Below are 22234 nucleotides of genomic sequence, written 5' to 3' on the forward strand. Positions count from 1 at the left end.
GTATGCACCACTAACCATTTCACTACACTTTCTACCCTGTTCTATGTATGTGACAAAGAAAACCTTTGAATCCTTGACTCCGAGCCATAAGAAATACATTATTTCTTGATAGCCAGTTAGGTCACAGAGTGCAGATAATACTGAATAAACAGTTGGTACCTGAGGTTCTTTTGGGCTTCACAACACCATCTGCCACCTGATCAGGCTTCTTGGGAAAAGCAGGTTTCCTGGAAAGTTGCTCGAAGAATGGTGACTTCTGAGTGTCCACAGGCTCCGTGTTGGGAGTTGGACTTTCGCCTTCAGAAGTATAGCGGTGCAGAACTGGAGTCTTCCTCAGCCGTACTCCAAAGGGGTTCTCTGGGGTTGTGTCCTCATCAGACTGGCATACCTCTCTCTGGAGAGGGGATGATGGCAGACTCCGAGTCTCCACTTGGCTGACAGATAGCTCAGCTCTCATGGAATCAGAAGACTGATCTCCGCTTGGGGATTTGTTAAATACAGGTTTATCATCTGTTGCAGAGCATGAGACCTCCTGACTTGACTCTTTAGCAGTCTCACTTTCAGATGTGCTTGACTGGTGGCTCTCAGGCAGCACATCCTCTTGATAGAACACGTCCTCTGAACATTCTTCATCAATCTGCAGTGTTTCTGTGGCCTGATCTTCACATTCTTCCAGAAGGTCATACTGCTCATCGGTGTCCTCCTGTAGAATTTCGGGAACATCCTCCGTCTCCTTAGGATGGTTCGAGGTTTTCTTGGAAAAGCTGAGCTCAAGTGAGGTCATCACCACAAAGGAAGGTTGCTCAGTACACTCCTGTGCTAAAAGATCTTCAGGTTGGTTCACAACCTCTGTGGACACTGAGGCACTATGTTCAACTGATTGGTTGGTCTCATGGAAACTTTCTATTGGAATGCTCGTGTCTAATTTGGTCTCTTGTTCTTCATCTTTCAATGGACATGATTGATCCTTGGTCTCATTTTCTTCCTCTTCTACATTTAGTTCATTTTTGACCTCTCTGTTGTCTTCAACCAGCATCTCTTCCTCTTGATCTGAAGCCTCCTCACTCTCTTGCTTCTCTTCATCATCAATATTTTCCTTCATTTTTGTGCCCTCATGTTCTTGTTCCATGAATACTTCCTCTTCAACACAGTCCATTTTCTCACCGTCTTCAGCTACTTCCTCCTTCAAGTCCTGCTTGCCATCCTGGTCTTCCTCAACCCCATACTCCTCTTTCTCAATATCGCCCTCATTCAACTGCAAATCCTCTTCAAATGGGACTTCTTCAGCAAATCCTTGCCCCTCTGGCACCTCTTCTTCCTGTAAAATATTCTCCACCTCCTGTAGAAGTGTAATTGATTCAGAACGAGTGTTTTCAACAGGCAATTGGTCGTCCAGGAATGAGGATAGATCTGTAGAGTCACGGTGTTCTATAGCGTTGTCCACATGCAGGTCATCTCCCACATCTTCCCCAGTTGTGCCTTCAACCTGAGGTAGAGCATAAGATTTAAACATGGTTAGATTAGAGTACTGTAATGTTTTGCTTGGGGATCACCAAAGCCTATTTTAAATGACTCAGAGTTTATTCCCTTCAAATAAAAATTCCAACCTCCATCTGTTCAACTGTAGCCTCGGACTCCAGCACCAGGCCTGACACAAGGGGTCCCTTCAGGGAACTCAGCACTTCCTCCAGCAGTGAACCCTGCTCTTCAGAAACCACCTCACATCCTCCATCCAGCAGGAAGTCATCAGTCTGGAGCTCCAGTGTTACTGTGTTCTCCCAGGAGGATTCCAGGATCCCAGAGCTGGTGACATGATCCTCGTCAGGGATACATTCGTCATCCTCAAAAGCCTCAGCAGAGGCAGAAGTTGTAGATGATCTTTGACTCCGAGAAGATGCTGGCAGCTCCTCCTCTTTCTGTGCTAATACTGATGGGCTTATTGGAGAGTCTTTCTGGACTTCGTTAATCTCCTCTTCATCTTTTGAAACATTATCTGACGAGGAATGAAACTTTACTGTTAGTTTAAGATCTTGAGTGTGTTTATGGATGTAAATTAATACCCTGTTTTCAGAGTTAAGGTCTTTTTTTTAAGCAAAGAAATGAATGTGTCATACCTTTATTCTCCTCCTCTTCTGTGCTTGTTCTTGTAGCTTTCAGTTTGTCCTCCGTGTCTCTAAGTAGTACTCTTTCTCTCAGATCTCTTCTCTTGGTTTGTAACATCTCCCTCTAAATACAATTAAAGTGGCTGCTTGTTTAAAGTGTCCCAGTAAAGGCTGTCACATAGTAACGTCCAAATATCTACCTCTGTACACATTATCCAAACTACTTGGCTAATTTCAAATATGTAAATACAAATCTCTGTGGTGGGTTTGGACACGGTCCAAAAATGCTTTCTGGCAACTCTACAAACTGAGGAGGGTCTAAAACCATATAAACAACAAGCTCTCAGTATGACTTTTAGCTCCCAGAAAAGTTAGGGATTTCTCACACTGGCAGGCTTCCTTTTAGCACAGGCTCTGGATTTGACAGCAATGCGATGGTGGGCAGCAGAACTGTCCAGGCAGGAGAGGGAGCTGGCTGGCTCGCTGAAGTCCACAGGAATGGATGTCTGTGGGGTACCTGGTCTCGATGAAGCCCCAGATATCTTCATACAGAGATAACAGAAAGGAACAGTTACAATTTATATCGACGTCCATCACCATACATGACCAGCTATAGAGCAGAGCATGGTTTTAATGAAATGCATCATTTCAGATGCAGAGATGCATATTTGTCTTACTATCCTTGTACGGTGCTTCCATTGAAATTACAAAACAGAAAAATCGACACGTGAATAGAGCAAAAGATGGACAAGGGGAGATGGAGGTTGGAAATTAGAACAAGTTAGAACTACAGTGGTGCTTGAAAGTTTGTGAACTGTTTAGAATTTATATATATATGTTTCTGCATAAATATGACCTAAAACAACATCAGATTTTCACACAAGTCCTAAAAGTAGATAAAGAGAACCCAGTTAAAGAAATGAGACAAAAATATTATACTTGGTCATTTACTTATTGAGGAAAATGATCCAATATTACATATCTGTGAGTGGCAAAAGTATGCGAATCTCTAGGATTAGCAGTTAATTTGAAGGTGAAATTACAGTCAGGTGTTTTTAATCAACGGGATGACAAATCAGGTGTGAGTGGACACCCTGTTTTATTTAAAGAACAGGGATCTATCAAAGTCTGATCTTCACAACGCATGTTTAGGGAAGTGCATCATGGCACGAACAAAGGAGATTTCTGAGGACCTCAGAAAAAGCGTTGTTGATACTCATCAGGCTGGAAAAGGTTACAAAACCATCTCTAAAGAGTTTGGACTCCACCAATCCACAGTCAGACAGATTGTGTACAAATGGAGGAAATTCAAGACCATTGTTACCCTCCCCAGGAGTGGTTGACCAACAAAGATCACTCCAAGAGCAAGGCGTGTAATAGTCGGCGAGGTCACAAAGGACCTAAGGGTAACTTCTAAGCAACTGAAGGCCTCTCTCACATTGGCTAATGTTAATGTTCATGAGTCCACCATCAGGAGAACACTGAACAACAAATGGTGTGCATGGCAGGGTTGCAAGGAGAAAGCCACTGCTCTCCAAAAAGAACATTGCTGCTCATCTGCAGTTTGCTAAAGATCATGTGGACAAGCCAGAAGGCTATTGGAAGCAAGCAGTTCATGTGAGGAAACCCACCAACACCCCAGAGTTTAAACTGTTCTGTATGGAGGAATGGGCTAAAATTCCTCCAAGCCGGTGTGCAGGACTGATCAACAGTTACCGGAAACATTTAGTTGCAGTTATTGCTGCACAAGGGGGTCACACCAGATACTGAAAGCAAGGGTTCACATACTTTTGCCACTCACAGATATGTAATATTGGATCATTTTCCTTAATAAATAAATGACCAAGTATAATATTTTTGTCTCATTTGTTTAAATGGTTCTCTTTATCTACTTTTAAAGACTTGTGTGAAAATCTGATGATGTTTTAGGTCATATTTATGCAGAAATACAGAAAATTCTAAAGGGTTCACAAACTTTTAAGCACCACTGTAGCTTGTTCCCAGAAACCTTTAGATCATGTTCGAATATTAAAACACATTGGGCTCTTTAGCAGGCATATCCTTTATGCTTCAATAACTGGCCTTTCACTCATTTCCTTCCTGCATTTAACTGCTGGAGAAACAGATTAGCAATGTGTTTTAAAGTCTGTACTCCTTTAAGGTCACATTTACCCGAGAATAATCTTCCGGTCCTGTTCGAAAGATCAGAATATTGTTTGAAGGATGTAAACGTACTACAGATATTTTGAAACCCAAACCCAACTTGTCTCTTTCCTCTCAGCTTAGTCAACTCTGACTGGTGTCTCAAGTTATTTCCTTTCTTGAAAACAAAAGGGGGAGGGGGGGGGGGGGGGGGGACGACAACAACCCAAAAAGGTCTTTCCAGTTGGCTCAACAGTGGGAACAAGGGTGAGGGGCAACATTTTTGTGCTCTGACATCACCGATGTGTTGAAACTGGAGATGTTTTTTCACACTTGGGTTTTTTCACTTGACTGCAGAACAAACAAGTTTCTTTAATATATTACTTGAGCAGTGGCGAGGTCCTCAAAAAGGCTACAACCAAGCATTTTTACACAAAAAAATAAGTAAATAGCATTTTAATAAAAAGGATGTAATGTGACCGGTCCCATTTAAAAAAAAGTGCAATATCCTGACAAAAAGGTTATGTATTCCTTACAGATAATACATAAGGTGATTTGCACTCAAGGGGCTAGTTTGTCAGGTGCACCCCATACAGACTATACAATTCCTGTCAGCCCCCTCCATTCTATCTACAAATGGAAATATTATTCAGGTGGTGGATGTTTCCCAACGCAGGTGAGACACCCTCATGGTAGTGGCTTATTTGTAGGTGTTGCACTGGTATACATGTTTTCAAATGCCTCTACGTCACTGCTGGACTGTCAAACAAAAATATCCAACCAACAGCGGAGTTGTGGTCAGAAGCTGTGCGATTTCATCTCGGCCTTCGAATCTCCAGCGCTCCAGTAACGCAGATAGCACTAGTAAAAATTTCATGACGATTTCTTGCTGCTATGGTGTTGCAGGTGTTCCTGAAAGTTTGTTCACAAATGACGGAACATGGGGATAAGGTGCCATACCATAAATCCGGGGACCCGGGTTCGATTCCGGCCCGAGGTCATTTCCCGATCCCTCCCCGTCTCTCTCCCGCTCATTTCCTCTCTCTGCACCGTCCTATCCAATGAAGGTGCAAAAAGCCCCAAAAAATATTAAAAAAACCCAAATGACGGAACATGAGGAAAAGGAAGAATACTTATTGTGTTCCACATTTACAAAGAGAAAAGAGAAAGAAGATGCAGGTGGTACTCCATCTACATTAGGCCACAAGGATGGTGAGTTTAGTAGGATATTAAAACCTGTGTGATACTTTGACCCACATTATCATCATTGTGCGGCCTTGGCCAAGAGACTAGGCACAACGTCCCGCCAGTAGTCGGGGTCTCCTGTTGCAGTGCCCGGTTTAATGGGGTTGATCTGTGTGTCCCTCGCAATGACCTGGGGATAGCTAAGGTGACGCATACCAGCTAATTTCCAGAGGAGGAGCTTGGAAATTAGTTCCTCCTTGGCACGTGTGTGTCACTGGCTCAGGTAGGTGTTTAGCCTCGGCTGGGTACCATAGATTTGGTCCAAGGTGGGGTGGGACCTCCAGGACAAACCTTGAACCCTGTGGAGCAAGTTGGTGTAGCAACCGTTGAGGTGTTTATGGAGGTGTGGACTGAGGGTCCAGGTCTGAGCTGTACATTAGGATTGGTTTGATGGTGGACTTGAAGAGGTTCAATTTGAAGGAGTTTGGCAGGTTGGAGCACCAAATGCGGTCCATTTTATTACAGGCTTGACCCACTTTTCGTACTTCAGGGTGTCTCAAAGTCTTCATCTTGGAACGACTGAATCAACTGGCTTGGACACTCATCTTCTGTAGTGATGCTTTTGCAGTAGATACTCATACCAGAGCTACAAACATGACCGTGCCTATGGTCCTGGTCCTTTTCCACTGATGGACAGGGTAGAGGAAAACTGATGAATGTTTTAGTTATTGATTTACGATGTGCACAAATATGACCGACATACCTGATAAAATGCCACCGAGACCATCTGTGATCTCATTAATACTAGCAGTGACCACTGTGAGGGTGATGGCTCAGCGGTTAGGGCTTTGGACCACTCTTTGGAAGGTTGAGTTTTTGAATCCTTGTGGCACCAAGCTGCCACTATTGGGTCCTTGAGCAAGGCCCTTAACCCTCATCTACTCAGCTCAATATTAAGCCACTTTGGATAAAAGCATCTGCCAAATGAATGTGTAAATGAACTGTGCTCCTTAGATCCAACTTTGTAGTATTTAAATTCATGACAAAAGAGGAAAACTGGATTGGACAATCTCCCTTACTGTAAAAACTGAACAGAAATTCCCATGAAGTGGTTAGATGGCCGTCAAAAAACTGTGCAGATCTTTAACACTGTTCATCAGATTCATTTTAAGAAGCAGTTATAACTAGGGAAATCCTAAGAGAAAGAAAAAAAATATCAGTGTGCTCTTTATTCTTTGTATGTACGGAGATCACGAGTGCCATGTGGCTACAGGCTATAAGAGAAATGTGTGTTTGTGCTGCGGCCGGGTTCAGCCTGGCAGCTTCGGTATTCTGTAATAACCCGTTTCTAGCAGACAGAAAGACTGCCAAGCCGAGCCACTGGAATGCGAGTTCAGACCGCACCACAACTTTGATGAGAACCTCTGGAGTGAAGCAGCAGATGATGAATCCTACAGAAATGACCCGAGGCAAAGAAAGGCTCGTCATTACAGTCAGATCAAGAATTCATAAGCCTGGTTAACTGTGGTAGTGGACAATGAGGACACAGTAGGTCATGAAAATAGATTTGAAGAAATGTGAGTGGTTAAAAGAGTGCGAGACTTTCTTTCGGAGTCAGATATAGCGGAGGTTAAGCTTTATGACATCTCTACAAAAAGCTGCAAGTGTGTTACCACCCTGAAGTTGATTAGTTCCCTTTAACAGCATGTCCTGAAGTGTTTTATTCCTCTTGTACTAAAAGTAAATGCCCCAAAAGTTACAGGTTTTAATCATTAAATCACGTTATGCTTTAAAAAAAAAAAAAAAACTGAACGTGGTTGAAAGTCTACGAGACAAGTTAGTTCTTATCGCTCACATCAGTGTTTCCAAAAGCGTAGGCAATGGTCCCCTGGTGTTTTGTGAAGGTACTCCAGGTGGACTGCGAGGTCTCATATCATCTCTAGCCGCTTTATCCTATTCTACAGGGTCGCGGGCAAGCTGGAGCCTATCCCAGCTGACTACGGGCGAAAGGCGGGGTACACCCTGGACAAGTCGCCAGGTCATCACAGGGCTGACACATAGACAACCATTCACACCTACGGTCAATTTAGAGTCACCAGTTAACCTAACCTGCATGACTTTGGACTGTGGGGGAAACCGGAGCACCCGGAGGAAACCCACGCGGACACGGGGAGAACATGCAAACTCCGCACAGAAAGGCCCTCGCCGGCCACCGGGCTCGAACCCGGACCTTCTTGCTGTGAGGTGACAGCGCTAACCACTACACCACTGTGCCACCCCGACTGCAAGGTCATTTATAATAAATAATTTTCATTTTTCAAATTTTGCTATCAAGTTTGAAATCACAATAAAATTATTACTTTTTGATGTAAATATTTGATCAAAACAAAGCCATGGGATTTAAATTGCGTGTTATTCTTTACTTACCTGATCCTTTTTTGACCCAGAACGCATCTCATATCTCATCATTGGTGAGAAATCATAGTTAACGGAAGACGGTGGTGAAAGAGTTAAAACGGATTATTAATTTGTACTGAACTGCCATGGGCCCAGTCACATAGAGGTGGTCGGTTTATGAACTAAAAATTTATATAATGAAATAATTAATTATTCCACGAAATCAAATCGTACATGAGCTGAAAGCTGATGAGGTGCGTAGCACTGAGTTGGCTATAAGCTATGTATGATGAGATTGAGTGGAATAACTGGTTTATTATATCCACATTCACGGGATTTTGAGAAAACAGCATTTTAATTTTTTGCAAATTTGATAAATAAAAAAAATATACATATACAAAATGCCGACAAAATCATTTCCGCTTAGAATGTAAACAAACCGGCAAAATGACAGGAGCAATTTGTGAAAAATGCTACAATACTGCAATTCTTGAAAAATTCAAAAGGTTCGTTCTTACCATCAAATACTTTCATTCCATGTTTTGCTGCTTTGTTTTGTATTTTTTGGGGTTTTTGTTTCTGAGTAGAGTTTTTATTTCATCCTCGGTTAGTTCAGCAACATGCTCCGCCATTTTGTTTTTCTCTACTCACGGTATATGAGCTGATAGCCTAGTAGTACATTAGCCAATCAGAGGTGTGATTGCTCATATCCAGCGAATGTGGATAGAATAATTCATTTTAGTCTCGTGTGCTGATCCGAGTTGTGATTAAAGCTTTGATTGGGTCACAAAAGATTTTCAGATTTCAAACTGGGCCACAACAATCGCAAGTTTTGGAACGGCTGGTTTACATGCTAGCAGCTATAAACAAAGTTATAGCTCCCAAAGTTAATAAGACAAAAGAAAATACAGCCTCTTGAGAGTGCCAATTTTGATTGCTCTAGATAAAAAAAAAAAAAAATCTACACATCACGACTATAAAATAACATTAAATGTGATTCCAAAATCTCAAAAGGAACACGAGATGCACACAAAACCCTGAGCCAGAAACTTTCTGCAGCTGCTTTAAACCGCTCCACTTTATCTGATCCATCTATGATGCTCGACTTTCTCCTCCTGCACGTCCCTACCGCATTTTTACTGCCTTGTTATTTCCCCACATTCAGCTGCAGCCATTAACCACATAATCTTGAAACTCTTGGATTCTTTGCTCACAGTCAGTAGAGTACGTGTCGGCGCGCTTTGTGTACACAAGGCAGTCGAGCCGATTAAATAGTGTTTAGTCGGCTCTTTGAGAGTCTGAGAATAATCTACTCTGTCGTTAGTGTGTACCGTAGAACACATTTCGTCCAGATATGACTTTATAGAAATGTCTTGACAATGTAAATAATAAATACTCCTTTGGCTCCAAAATAAGACGATGACGACGACGACGACTGGTATTTCTGAAAGACGTGTCCCAATGTCTACTTGGCACTGTGTAATGAGGCTCAATCTGCTCCGTTAGTCTGCGAAATCCAATGTCCATGACAACGTCAAGGCGACGAATGCCAATTTTAAAACTTATACTTTGCGTTTTGACATCATTTGGGAACTGTTTTTGGCTTCGACACATCCAGCTGGCAGAGCATCTACTAAAATCTCATCTCCTTGTACAACCCCGATTCCAAAAAAGTTGGGACAGAGTACAAATTGTAAATAAAAACGGAATGCAATGATGTGGAAGTTTCAAAATTCCATATTTTATTCAGAATAGAACATAGATGACATATCAAATGTTTAAACTGAGAAAATGTATCGTTTAAAGAGAAAAATTAGGCGATTTTAAATTTCATGACAACAACACATCTCAAAAAAGTTGGGACAAGGCCATGTTTACCACTGTGAGACATCCCCTTTTCTCTTTACAACAGTCTGTAAACGTCTGGGGACTGAGGAGACAAGTTGCTCAAGTTTAGGGATAGGAATGTTAACCCATTCTTGTCTAATGTAGGATTCTAGTTGCTCAACTGTCTTAGGTCTTTTTTGTCGTATCTTCCGTATTATGATGCGCCAAATGTTTTCTATGGGTGAAAGATCTGGACTGCAGGCTGGCCAGTTCAGTACCCGGACCCTTCTTCTACGCAGCCATGATGCTGTAATTGATGCAGTATGTGGTTTGGCATTGTCATGTTGGAAAATGCAAGGTCTTCCCTGAAAGAGACGTCGTCTGGATGGGAGCATATGTTGCTCTAGAACCTGGATATACCTTTCAGCATTGATGGTGTCTTTCCAGATGTGTAAGCTGCCCATGCCACACGCACTAATGCAACCCCATACCATCAGAGATGCAGGCTTCTGAACTGAGCGCTGATAACAACTTGGGTCGTCCTTCTCCTCTTTAGTCCGAATGACACGGCGTCCCTGATTTCCATAAAGAACTTCAAATTCTGATTCGTCTGACCACAGAACAGTTTTCCACTTTGCCACAGTCCATTTTAAATGAGTCTTGGCCCAGAGAAGACGTCTGCGCTTCTGGATCATGTTTAGATACGGCTTCTTCTTTGAACTATAGAGTTTTAGCTGGCAGCGGCGGATGGCACGGTGAATTGTGTTCACAGATAATGTTCTCTGGAAATCTTCCTGAGCCCATTTTGAGATTTCCAATACAGAAGCATGCCTGTATGTGATGCAGTGCCGTCTAAGGGCCCGAAGATCACGGGCACCCAGTATGGTTTTCCGGCCTTGACCCTTACGCACAGAGATTCTTCCAGATTCTCTGAATCTTTTGATGATATTATGCACTGTAGATGATGATATGTTCAAACTCTTTGCAATTTTACACTGTCGAACTCCTTTCTGATATTGCTCCACTATTTGTCGGCGCAGAATTAGGGGGATTGGTGATCCTCTTCCCATCTTTACTTCTGAGAGCCGCTGCCACTCCAAGATGCTCTTTTTATACCCAGTCATGTTAATGACCTATTGCCAATTGACCTAACGAGTTGCAATTTGGTCCTCCAGCTGTTCCTTTTTTGTATCTTTAACTTTTCCAGCCTCTTATTGCCCCTGTCCCAACTTTTTTGAGATGTGTTGCTGTCATGAAATTTCAAATGAGCCAATATTTGGCATGAAATTTCAAAATGTCTCACTTTCGACATTTGATATGTTGTCTATGTACTATTGTGAATACAATATCAGTTTTTGAGATTTGTAAATTATTGCATTCCGTTTTTATTTACAATTTGTATTTTGTCCCAACTTTTTTGGAATCGGGGTTGTACTTGTACAAGGACAATCCAGGTATCCATATTCATAATAAATACATTTTTTACCATTACATTTGTATAGAGAACATGAGGAGTGGAGTGTGTTACCTGATCATCATCGCTGTCCGACCCCTCCAGGCTCAGGGAGCCACTCCTCTGGACCACCCCTGATGACTGGAAAAAGAAACATGCAAGTTTAATAATAAATATTGCTGTTGAGATCAACTAAATTCTGATTTACAGTCTTTAGTCTAAATACAGAGTGTTTACAAATGGATGATGGTTGTCCAATTCGTCCCCCCTCTCTCAATCCTTCAACCAGATCATTTTTGAAGTGGACCATTTAAAGTTGTCCAGATCATACTTTTCTCAGCATGCAGCGTGTCATTAAGAATTTCCACATATTTTCTAGCTCCTCTGCAAGAACAAGACATCTGGATGAGATCGTTGCCCGTGTCGACACTGCAAAAATTATGATCAGTCAACGACTACTGACATTTCAGATATATTTTAACGCAGATTATACCACAGCGCTCTTGAACTCTCAAATCTGATTCATCAGGGGTTGATTAATTTTCCAGAACGCCACATACCAATAAATAAATAAATAAAGCAATGAAGCTCCGTAGCATTTTCTATGAGATGCTTATTGAGCATTTTGGCAAGGAATGTGCAGGGCCAGCATGCTGCAACAGTGAAGCTGTTAATTTAAATTTTCTGACACAGGAAAGTCTTCAGGACAGAAGGGCCTGCATTCTGGGTCCTTGCTTTTTCGCTGTACCATAATAAGCTGCATTTTTTTGGTCTTATTAACTTAACAAGAGAGGGGGAGAAGAAAAAAAAAAAAAAAAGAGAAACTGGTAAGGGAATGACTGTTTATAGACATTATAACAGAAGTAACAAGAACCAAGATGTTTTATGACATGCATCAGTCGCCCCCTAAAAATGAAAAATTCCTCCGATCAGTTCCTTTTGTTAAGAAAACACACTGGGTGAAATATTTTGACAAAATTCAAAAGTTTAATGGTGGCACCAGGAGCTCAAAGTTATGGAAAAAGCTGCTATTTTATGACAATTTCGATCACTTTTCATGAAACATTATGGCACCTTATAGAGTATACCAAATATCTTAGATACACATTTTTAGTACATATTCTAAATATATTATCATCAAGCACAGTTTGAGTTTTAGCTGTTCATTGAATCATTGTTCAACTACTTTTAAACAATACAAATGTATTATGAATCACATTACTGCTTCTCAATCCCTCGCAAAGGTTCTTAACATGATCTCTGGCTCACAAGAAATCAATAAACGGCGTTTTTTGGCAAAAAATGAACCTCATGGTGCCACCATTAGACTTTTGAATACGGTCAAAAAAATTTTACAGGATGTCTTTATTGGTGAAAAGGAACACCCAAACAAAAATGCATCAGATTTTATGAAAGTGAGGGCGACTGATGCACTATATAATCTCCACATTCACTGGAGGGCGGCACAGCGTGGCCGGCGAGGGCTTTTCTGTGTGGAGTTTGCATGTTCTCCCCGTGTCCGCGTGGGTTTCCTCCGGGTGCTCCGGTTTCCCCCACAGTCCAAAGACATGCAGGTTAGGTTAACTGGTGACTCTAAATTGACCGTAGGTGTGAATGGTTGTCTGTGTCTATGTGTCAGCCCTGTGATGACCTGGCGACTTGTCCAGGGTGTACCCCGCCTTTCGCCCGTAGTCAGCTGGGATAGGCTCCAGCTTGCCTGCGACCCTGTAGAACAGGATAAAGCGGCTAGAGATAATGAGATGAGACATTCACTGGAGATGAGCAATAGTGTGCTCTGATTGGCTACACTACTACTAGGCTATCAGCTCATAGACCATTTAGTAGAAAAAAACAAAATGGCAGTGCGTGTTGCTGAACCAACTGAGGGCAAAATAAAAACATTACTCGAAAACAAAACCCCAAAAATAGCAACAAATTTATTTGACGGTAAGAACGTCTCTTTTTTTTTTTTCAAGAATTATTGTTAACATTTTTCACAAACTGCTCCCGTCATTTCGCCAGGTTGTTTACATTCTAAGCGGAAATTATTTTGTCAGACGTTTTGTATAAAGTTTTTATCAAATTTGCAAAAAATGACAATGCTCCGTTTCTCAAAATCCAGTGAATGCGGATATAATAAAAAACAATTATTCCCCTCAATCTCATCATTCATGGCTTACAGCAACTCCGAGCATGTACGACTTGATTTTGTGGAATAACGTGTGCGTGTATATATACACAACCCCGATTCCAAAAAAGTTGGGACAAAGTACAAACTGTAAATAAAAACGGAATGCAATAATTTACAAATCTCAAAAACTGATGTTGTATTCACAATAGAACATAGACAACATATCAAATGTCGAAAGTGAGACATTTTGAAATTTCATGACAGCAACACATCTCAAAAAAGTTGGGACGGGGCAATAAGAGGCTGGAAAAGTTAAAGGTACAAAAAAGGAACAGCTGGAGGACCAAATTGCAACTCATTAGGTCAATTGGCAATAGGTCATTAACATGACTGGGTATAAAAAGAGCATCTTGGAGTGGCAGTGGCTCTCAGAAGTAAAGATGGGAAGAGGATCACCAATCCCCCTAATTCTGCGCCGACAAATAGTGCCACAATATCAGAAAGGAGTTCGACAGTGTAAAATTGCAAAGAGTTTGAACATATCATCATCTACAGTGCATAATATCATCAAAAGATTCAGAGAATCTGGAAGAATCTCTGTGCGTAAGGGTCAAGGCCGGAAAACCATACTGGGTGCCCGTGATCTTCGGGCCCTTAGACGGCACTGCGTTACATACAGGCATGCTTCTGTATTGGAAATCTCAAAATGGGCTCAGGAATATTTCCAGAGAACATTATCTGTGAACACAATTCACCGTGCCATCCGCCGTTGCCAGCTAAAACTCGATAGTTCAAAGAAGAAGCCGTATCTAAACATGATCCAGAAGCGCAGACGTCTTCTCTGGGCCAAGGTTCATTTAAAATGGACTGTGGCAAAGTGGAAAACTGTTCTGTGGTCAGACGAATCAAAATTTGAAGTTCTTTATGGAAATCAGGGACGCCGTGTCATTCGGACTAAAGAGGAGAAGGACGACCCAAGTTGTTATCAGCGCTCAGTTCAGAAGCCTGCATCTCTGATGGTACGGGGTTGCATTAGTGCGTGTGGCATGGGCAGCTTACACATCTGGAAAGACACCGTCAATGCTGAAAGGTATATCCAGGTTCTAGAGCAACATATGCTCCCATCCAGACGACGTCTCTTTCAGGGAAGACCTTGCATTTTCCAACATGACAATGCCAAACCACATACTGCATCAATTACAGCATCATGGCTGCGTAGAAGAAGGGTCCGGGTACTGAACTGGCCAGCCTGCAGTCCAGATCTTTCACCCATAGAAAACATTTGGCGCATCATAAAACGGAAGATACGACAAAAAAGACCTAAGACAGTTGAGCAACTAGAATCCTACATTAGACAAGAATGGGTTAACATTCCTATCCCTAAACTTGAGCAACTTGTCTCCTCAGTCCCCAGACGTTTACAGACTGTTGTAAAGAGAAAAGGGGATGTCTCACAGTGGTAAACATGGCCTTGTCCCAACTTTGAGATGTGTTGTTGTCATGAAATTTAAAATCACCTAATTTTTCTCTTTAAATGATACATTTTCTCAGTTTAAACATTTGATATCATCTATGTTCTATTCTGAATAAAATATGGAATTTTGAAACTTCCACATCATTGCATTCCGTTTTTATTTACAATTTGTACTTTGTCCCAACTTTTTTGGAATCGGGGTAGCGGGGAGACAGTAATATCTTTTATCCATTTCTTGATTTGAACAGCGCAAAAATAAACCGTACTGACAACAGATCAAGCCTTGCTTACGGGAAAGACGGTGTCTGTTTGACCCCCAGGTGTAATTATCACACGATGCGTGACGTCATGTGTGAGGGGTCTATAGAATGTTTTATTAAATGCGTTTAGAGACAATAGGAAGAAAAAAGCTTGGAAGTAAGTAGCAGAGACGTTGATGCCTCTGCTGAGTGTGTGTAGCTAGTACAGTTAGCTTTTTTTTTTTGGCTAATCCGTCAGTGAAGAGTGTGAAGCCTAGCATGTAGTGTCAATCGGTCAGTTTTTACACTGATTAGTGTAACAGCCAGCCTATAAGCGATGCAAGCACTTGTCATTTGCTCATATGAACGTAAGGGTAATATTAAATGAGGGCTCTTTCACATATAATACAATTAGATTTCATGAAAGCCTTGTTTTGTACTGTATTTATTTATTTTTGTCGACTTCAGCCCCAGCATTCTTGACTGATTCTTGCGAGTTAGCCATGTGATAGGGATGGCTACGAATTTGGATAAAGAGATCATGTAGTTAATGAAGCAGAACCGTGTGTGTTTGTACACCGATCGGCTCTAACATTATGACCACTGACGGGTGAAGTGAATTACACTGATTATTCTATCCACGTTCACTGGATATGAGCAATCGCATGCTCCGATTGGCTACTCTACTACTAGGCTATCAGCTCATATACCATGAGTAGAGAAAAACAAAATGGCGGAACGTGCTGCTGAACCAACTGAGGACGAAATAAAAACCTCTACTCGAAAACAAAACCCCAAAAAATACAAAAATAGCAACGAAGGTATTTGATAGTAAGGGCCAGGGCTTTACATTAGCCCTGAATGATACGGTAACCTGCGGTTAATGAACGAAGCAACAAAGTTGCCGACGACTGACAAGCGCACTATGTGGCGGCGTATAGCTGGAGTTTCAAACCCTGCTGCTCAGGGAAAAAGGGGCAGAGATGGTCAGGGCCGGAGCAGCATTTTAAAATCACAGAGGTTCGTGATGTGCAAAGCACGCGCCGAAATATTTTCGCTATATTTAAATGAGAGGGGTGAATTACACACCACACAAGAGATCTATTCCTGAAATTACTTTTAATGGTGTTTGAACTGAATATCGTCAGTTTTGAAAAAAAAAAAAAATCATGTATGTGGCAAGAGTAAGAATAATTTAAGCTTGTTTAATGGTTTGATCTGGCCCAAGCAACAAGGACAAAAGATACCCTAACCATGTAGCCTATGGAACTAAGATACACTAACTAGAGCCCTGCACTCCCGCGGGAGTCCCGTGGGACCCGACGCAAAGCAGTGCGGCGCGGGACAAATTTTGAAAGCTCATTGCGGGCGCGGGCGGGAGAGGTGATAAGCTGCAGTCCCGCTAACTAAAAACATGTTTAAAATAAAATTTATAAATTATTAATTTATGTCTATCATATATAATTTGTGCTGGATATTTTATTTGGCATTAATAAAAACATTTTAAGATGCCTAAATTTGTGGATGTGGTCTAATCTCGCGTACGTTTCCGATTCCTTTCCGCTCTTCCATGTTTGAGATCTCCGATCATGGCAGAAGAGCAGAGCTCCTCTAGTGAAGCTCACAATGGGTATCTCTGTAAAGCCTCAGCTGCGCATGCCGCCTGGCAACGCACACCCTCACTACGTGCGCTAGGTGAAGGATCGGTCAGTGGAGAGCTCAGCTAAGCTCAGCATGTTTAATTCCCCAAGCCAATGACAAGAACTTTCGTGAGAAATAACGCGAACATCTGCATCATGCGGGATTTGCGGGCGGGAGCGGGACTGAAAATTCTGTCCTGCGCAAACCTCTAACATTAACAACCTGGCATCCGTTACACCTACACACACAAAAAAAAAAAATTCTGGGGGAAAAAAAAAAATAAAAAAATCAGTATACACCACCACGTTTTAGGCAAAGTTATCCAAGGCAAACATAAGTTGAAACTTTCCACTCTATTGCTTTGGCTTATCGAATGATTTATTTTTAAAATCTCAAACAAGGCAGGCTACAACTGCGCTGCTGCACATGTAGTACGGAGTAAACCTGAAAAGTAAACCCGATCTGCTCAGAGAGTCATACGAGCTCCTCTTTAGCCTTTTTCAAAATATTAAATATAGGGTTTTGATGGCGCATCCTATATGGAAAGCCACTAGAGGCAAAACATGGCCACGTTCACATTACACCACAGGTTCCTGAATGTGGTCCTGGAATGCACCATTTTCCCCTGGTTCAGCTATAATCAGCTAATTAACTAATTAAAAACAGTTCAGTAATATACAGACTCACTAATTTGATTGGCTGAGTAGCGTTCCATTAGTGCCTATGTTTAGTATAACCGAACTGGGACGTTACCCCTTTTCGACAGATATCTGAGCTCCGTATCAATGCGCTGTCGAAGTGCGCAGAAGGTGTTAGTACGCCTGTCATTATAGTGCGGACTTTCCATAGCATAGAAAATCGCTACGTTTCAATTTGTGTAACTGAACTTGTTTCATATCACTGGTCATATAAACCTATGTAAACAGGAAAAACGTGGAAGAGTTTGGTCGCATCTAACTACAGCCCCAAAAAATACCATTGGCCATGCTGAGCCTAGCTACATTGCTAACAGGAGTGACAGCGCGTCTGACTGACTGGGAGGTCGCGCAAAGCTCGGACAGGTACGGAGCAGCTCGTCTCAATTCAGATAAGAGCATATTTCATTATGGAAGTACGGTGGACTGTTCCTTTAACGTATCATGGTGAAGAAAAAAAAAAACTGCGATTTCCTGGCAACAAAATTGTGGCTAGTGAAAAGGCTGAACGGCTAGTGACTCGGGAAAACCACTAGCCACAGTGGCTGGTGAGCAAAAAAGTTAATGTAAAGCCCTGGTAAGGGCGTATTTTTTTTTCCCCCCAAGAATTATCGCATTTTGCACAAATTGCGACTGCCATGTCACTGGTTTGTTTACATTCTAAGCGAAAATGATTTTGTCAGACATTTTTTATAATGCCTCGGTCACAACCGGCCGTACGTGCTCCTACGGCCGGTCTACGTGCAAAAAACGCAAGAAACGCACGGAGGGCGTGCGTGTGACGTGCTGATTTTCGAGCCGTAGACTGGCCGCAGAGGTTCTTTGTCATGTCAAACAAACTCTACTGGCGCTTACGTTTTTTTCAGGTTGCAAGACAAACTTACGGCCAATGTGCGTCTTTCTCCACGAACAAAAAAAAAAAAAAAATGCAGCGATTTGGGAAACGCCAAAAATCGCACGGCCAAAAAAATCGTACGTCCGGTTGTGACCTAGGCTTAACTCGGAGCTACGCGCCTCATCGGCTATCAGCTCATGTACGACTTGATTTTGTGGAATAACTTTACATACATCATGATGGAAGAGGATTCTATAGCAGCACATCAAGTACAGTATAAATTTTGAGCTGGCTTTTAGATCTTAGCCGAATAGTGATTTTAATAACGTACAAAATAATTAATTTTTTTTTGACTGAACAATTCAATCAGTATATTTATGAAACACCTTTTAACCTTCATCTCTACAAGTATTCATGGTGGTAGTTTTTAAATCGCTTGGAGCTACGTAGCTGTGAAAATGGTTACAACGTTTCAATTTTTTTTTCCTTTCATACAGAAATATACATCTCTCAGTCCATCGTTTTGTATCATTCTTGTTTGCTGGAAACAAAAGCAACCCTCAAACGTTACCGACGCCTAACAAGTCTATTCTCAGGATACGTATTCATTTTAGAGTTTTAAATGACTGCAAATTGCACAAAATGCTGTCCTCCTTCGTGCCATCAAGCTTTCTCTTTCCGGTTGTCGATGCATGAGAAGGAAAAAAAGCAAAAAACACTCCCAGCAATGGGAACAAGGAAGAAACCTTGACTTGAAAAAGGGAGCTCTTTCACCTATAAGTGACTCGAAGGAAAAGGAACAGTACTGATCGTGCTGAAAATAGACAGGGCCTCTGCATGCTCTTGCGACAAGGCTTTCGCAGATAGCTTTTCACAGACAGTTGTAATTTATCGTTGAGCGGGGAGTAATAGGCGTGCGCGATGTTATTCACTGCCACAACGCAAGGGGGCGCGAAGTCGCGAAATCGCTAGGAGTAGTTGGTGGGTGTGGTTAGTGGAGTGTTTATCCTCCGGTTACTTATAATGACTAGAACTGGAGTCGTATAGATGTCCGTACTTCCTCACTTCCTCGATCAACCGCTCTTCGTGCTGCTCCATCTTCGCTTGTATTTTTAAAAATGGCGGTCGTGAAAACAAACCAAACCGGGAAAGTAGGGAAGCGGAAGTGCGTGTACAGCGGATGTAGAGTGGACCAATCAGAGCCCTCTTGTCTGTGACACTGTCTGCGAGGCTTCTGTGGTGGTCACAATTTTTGGGAGGTGCGCGCAGAGCGTCTGCGAAGGTGGGGGGGCTACGCAGACGCCATCTGCGACGCTATCTGCGAGGACTGGGTTGTCAGCATAAATTGGCCTTTAAGACTAGTATAAATGCAGCAATAGCGCTGTGATGCTCTGGACTAATACCGAGCTCTCTCCTGTTGTGTTTGGTGATGGACGGGGACAGATGCCCCTTTTCCACCAAAGCAGGTCCAGGGCTGGTTCGGGGCCAGTGCTTAGTTTGGAACCGGGTTTTCTGTTTCCACTGACAAAGAACTGGCTCTGGGGCCAGAAAAACCAGTTCCAAGCTAGCACCAACTCTCTGCTGGGCCAGAGGAAAGAAGCGCTTACGTCAGCGGGGGGGGGCGGAGTTGTTAAGACCAACAACAATAAGACCGCGAAAGATCGCCATTTTTAAGCGACGAGAAGCAGCAGCTGTACAAATGTGAAGTCATCCATTATTATTGTTGTTGCTGCTTCCGTGTTGTTTTTGCTTCGATGTTTGCGTCAAGGTTTATGCAAACGTAGCGACGTAACTGACGTATACAGCGACGTAATGACGTGGCTCCCCTTAGCACCGCGAGCTATGGAAAAGCAAACTGGTTCTCAGCTGGCTCGCAAGTTGAACGAGTTGTGAACCAGCACCGGCCCCGAACCAGCCCTGGAACTGATTTGGTGGAAAAGGGGTAACAGAGTCCCGTGCAGGGAGGCACAGAAAGCGTTAATTAAACCCAACTGAGGACAAGCAGCAGGATTAATCCATTTGGACAACTCAGCAGGGAGCTTCCAGTCTCCGCAGTCAGGCCTTGTGATATCTGAAGTCATCATGCTAACCGTTCAGTGATGTCTGATTAAGGGGTGTGCCTAATGGTACGAATCCTACAAATAAACTGAAAAAGATGACTGTGTACATATTAATATTGTAAATCTATGGAAGCGTATTGCTGCCACACCAGAAAAAGGGGAAAAATATATTATATATCAGTATCACGTTATAACAATATACAGTATTTTCACATTATAACGTGAATTTATGGTTTGAATGAGGCCTGTGGAGAATAAACTGGGTACCATGGCTCATTTACACGATTTCATCAAGTTCTGTTTCATGCTTGGGTCGAGGCATGGCGAGATTCTGCTGTTACTCAACATGGTGGACTAAGTATGCGCACTCTAAGAAGGATTTTAAAACACATGGGGCTGTACAGACGGAAGAATGAATGAGTCCGACCCGCTGGAGGTAGCTCGTAACCATGGAGCTGTCCGTGACCCTCCAGCTGATCAATGAGAAACGATCCTACCTCCGACAGATCGGACTCGCTCTTCCTTGTGTACAGCGCTACGCATTTTAAAATCTTTAGGAGTACGCGTACTTATTACGACGTCATCCACCGTGTTCAATCTCGTCATGTCGCAACCCAAGCATGGAACAGAAGTTGATTAAATCATGCAAATGAGCCAGTTTATTCTCCGCACACCTTATTCAAACAGGAGTTTATCACCTTATAATGTGAGAAGTGTCACATTTTGACAATACAATATAAATGATCACATTATAACGTGAAACCAAATTATCATGTAATAACAAACTTTATTTTCACGTTCAATTGTGTTATTACGTGTTACCAGAAAAAAAGGGGTGGGGGGAAATCAGCGTGACAGCAATATGCTTCCGTATAAATCAGACAAATACTCCAAATAACATTTACACAAGCTCGTACTTTCGCTACTGCCACATACTATGATGATGATGATGATGATTAAGGATGAAGTATTTAACTCACATCTCTATTTAAAAAGAAAAAGATGTTTGGGCTAACCTGGGGATCCTTAGTCTCTCTCTCTCACTAAGTACTATGGACCCTTTTCACGTGACGTCACGACAAACGCAGCCGCCATTTTGGACATGTACTACCAGTAGTTTACCACAGCCAACATTGAGGAACGGCAGCAAAAAAAGTGTTTATTTTCAGCAAGACTTCCATCATGCCACTATATTGTTGTGCACCTGGATGTAGTAACCATCAACAAACAAGGCAAGGGTTATCATTTTATCGGATCCCGACGGAGAAGATGGATAGCGGCCATTAAAAAAAATTAACAGATTGGCAGCCCTCGGCATACCAGCGCTTGTGTAGTGACCACTTTGTTGGAGGTAAGACGAATAAAATTAGCCAGAAAAGGCATTACATTGCTGTTAACATTCTGTGGCGGCGAGTGTGTAACCAAATAGGCTAAAATAACCCATTGTAACCTCTTTGTTCTTCTGTAGTAGCTATTAGCTAACGACATTAGCTAGCATTGTGTTCCTTTGCTGTTGTAGGACAGATCAGAGGCAGTGTCCTACAAACAGCGCTTAATTTGAGGGGGAGCAAGCCGGAGCGCGCTCCGGAACCTCGGGCGTTGGCTCCGGCAGCTATTTACACTGGATCCGGTGATCCGACACCTCTTTTGACTATGTAACAAAAAAAAAAAAAAAAAAAACCAAATAATTAAATAAAAAAATGCAAGTTTATTTAGTGTTAATGTCTGATTTTGATATCTGCCTTGTTGGTGATTTCTCTCATGAAACGACATCCACAAAATATCTGCAGATGAACTTAATTTGCAGTGTGATTACAAAACATGCCCAGAAGCGCAGCGCCCCGCCCCCTTTTTTTCCGCTCCGGAGCCGCTCATCCTCTGCGCTCCGGGACCTCCCACTTTACAAATTAAAGCACTGCCTACAAATAAGTGTTCAAAACAAGAGGAACATGTATTTGTCTCTTAAATCCAGGCTGTTACCTGTAATCTGTAACAACGGTTGGAGAAAGTAATGGCAAATAGTGAGTGCACAAGCCATAGACGGTAAACTGTA

The 22234-nt window shown here is 42.3% G+C and overlaps 1 protein-coding gene across 8 annotated transcripts in view; it reads right to left on the bottom strand.

The window, feature by feature from the left end:
- zgc:66433 (uncharacterized protein LOC321250 homolog) overlaps window positions 1-22234 on the bottom strand; it is a 90804-nt gene that overhangs the window by 13754 nt on the left and 54816 nt on the right. For all 8 annotated transcript variants that reach the window (XM_060927364.1, XM_060927365.1, XM_060927362.1 and 5 more), the window contains 5 exons: window positions 11182-11247; window positions 2489-2644; window positions 2115-2226; window positions 1608-1993; window positions 160-1486 (listed from right to left, as the gene is read on the bottom strand). In XM_060927364.1, the coding sequence (XP_060783347.1) occupies window positions 160-1486; window positions 1608-1993; window positions 2115-2226; window positions 2489-2644; window positions 11182-11247 (2047 nt within the window). The remainder of the gene's footprint in view (window positions 1-159; window positions 1487-1607; window positions 1994-2114; window positions 2227-2488; window positions 2645-11181; window positions 11248-22234) is intronic.

Source organism: Neoarius graeffei, chromosome 8, assembly GCF_027579695.1.
Source record: "Neoarius graeffei isolate fNeoGra1 chromosome 8, fNeoGra1.pri, whole genome shotgun sequence".
Lineage (NCBI taxonomy): Eukaryota > Metazoa > Chordata > Actinopteri > Siluriformes > Ariidae > Neoarius > Neoarius graeffei.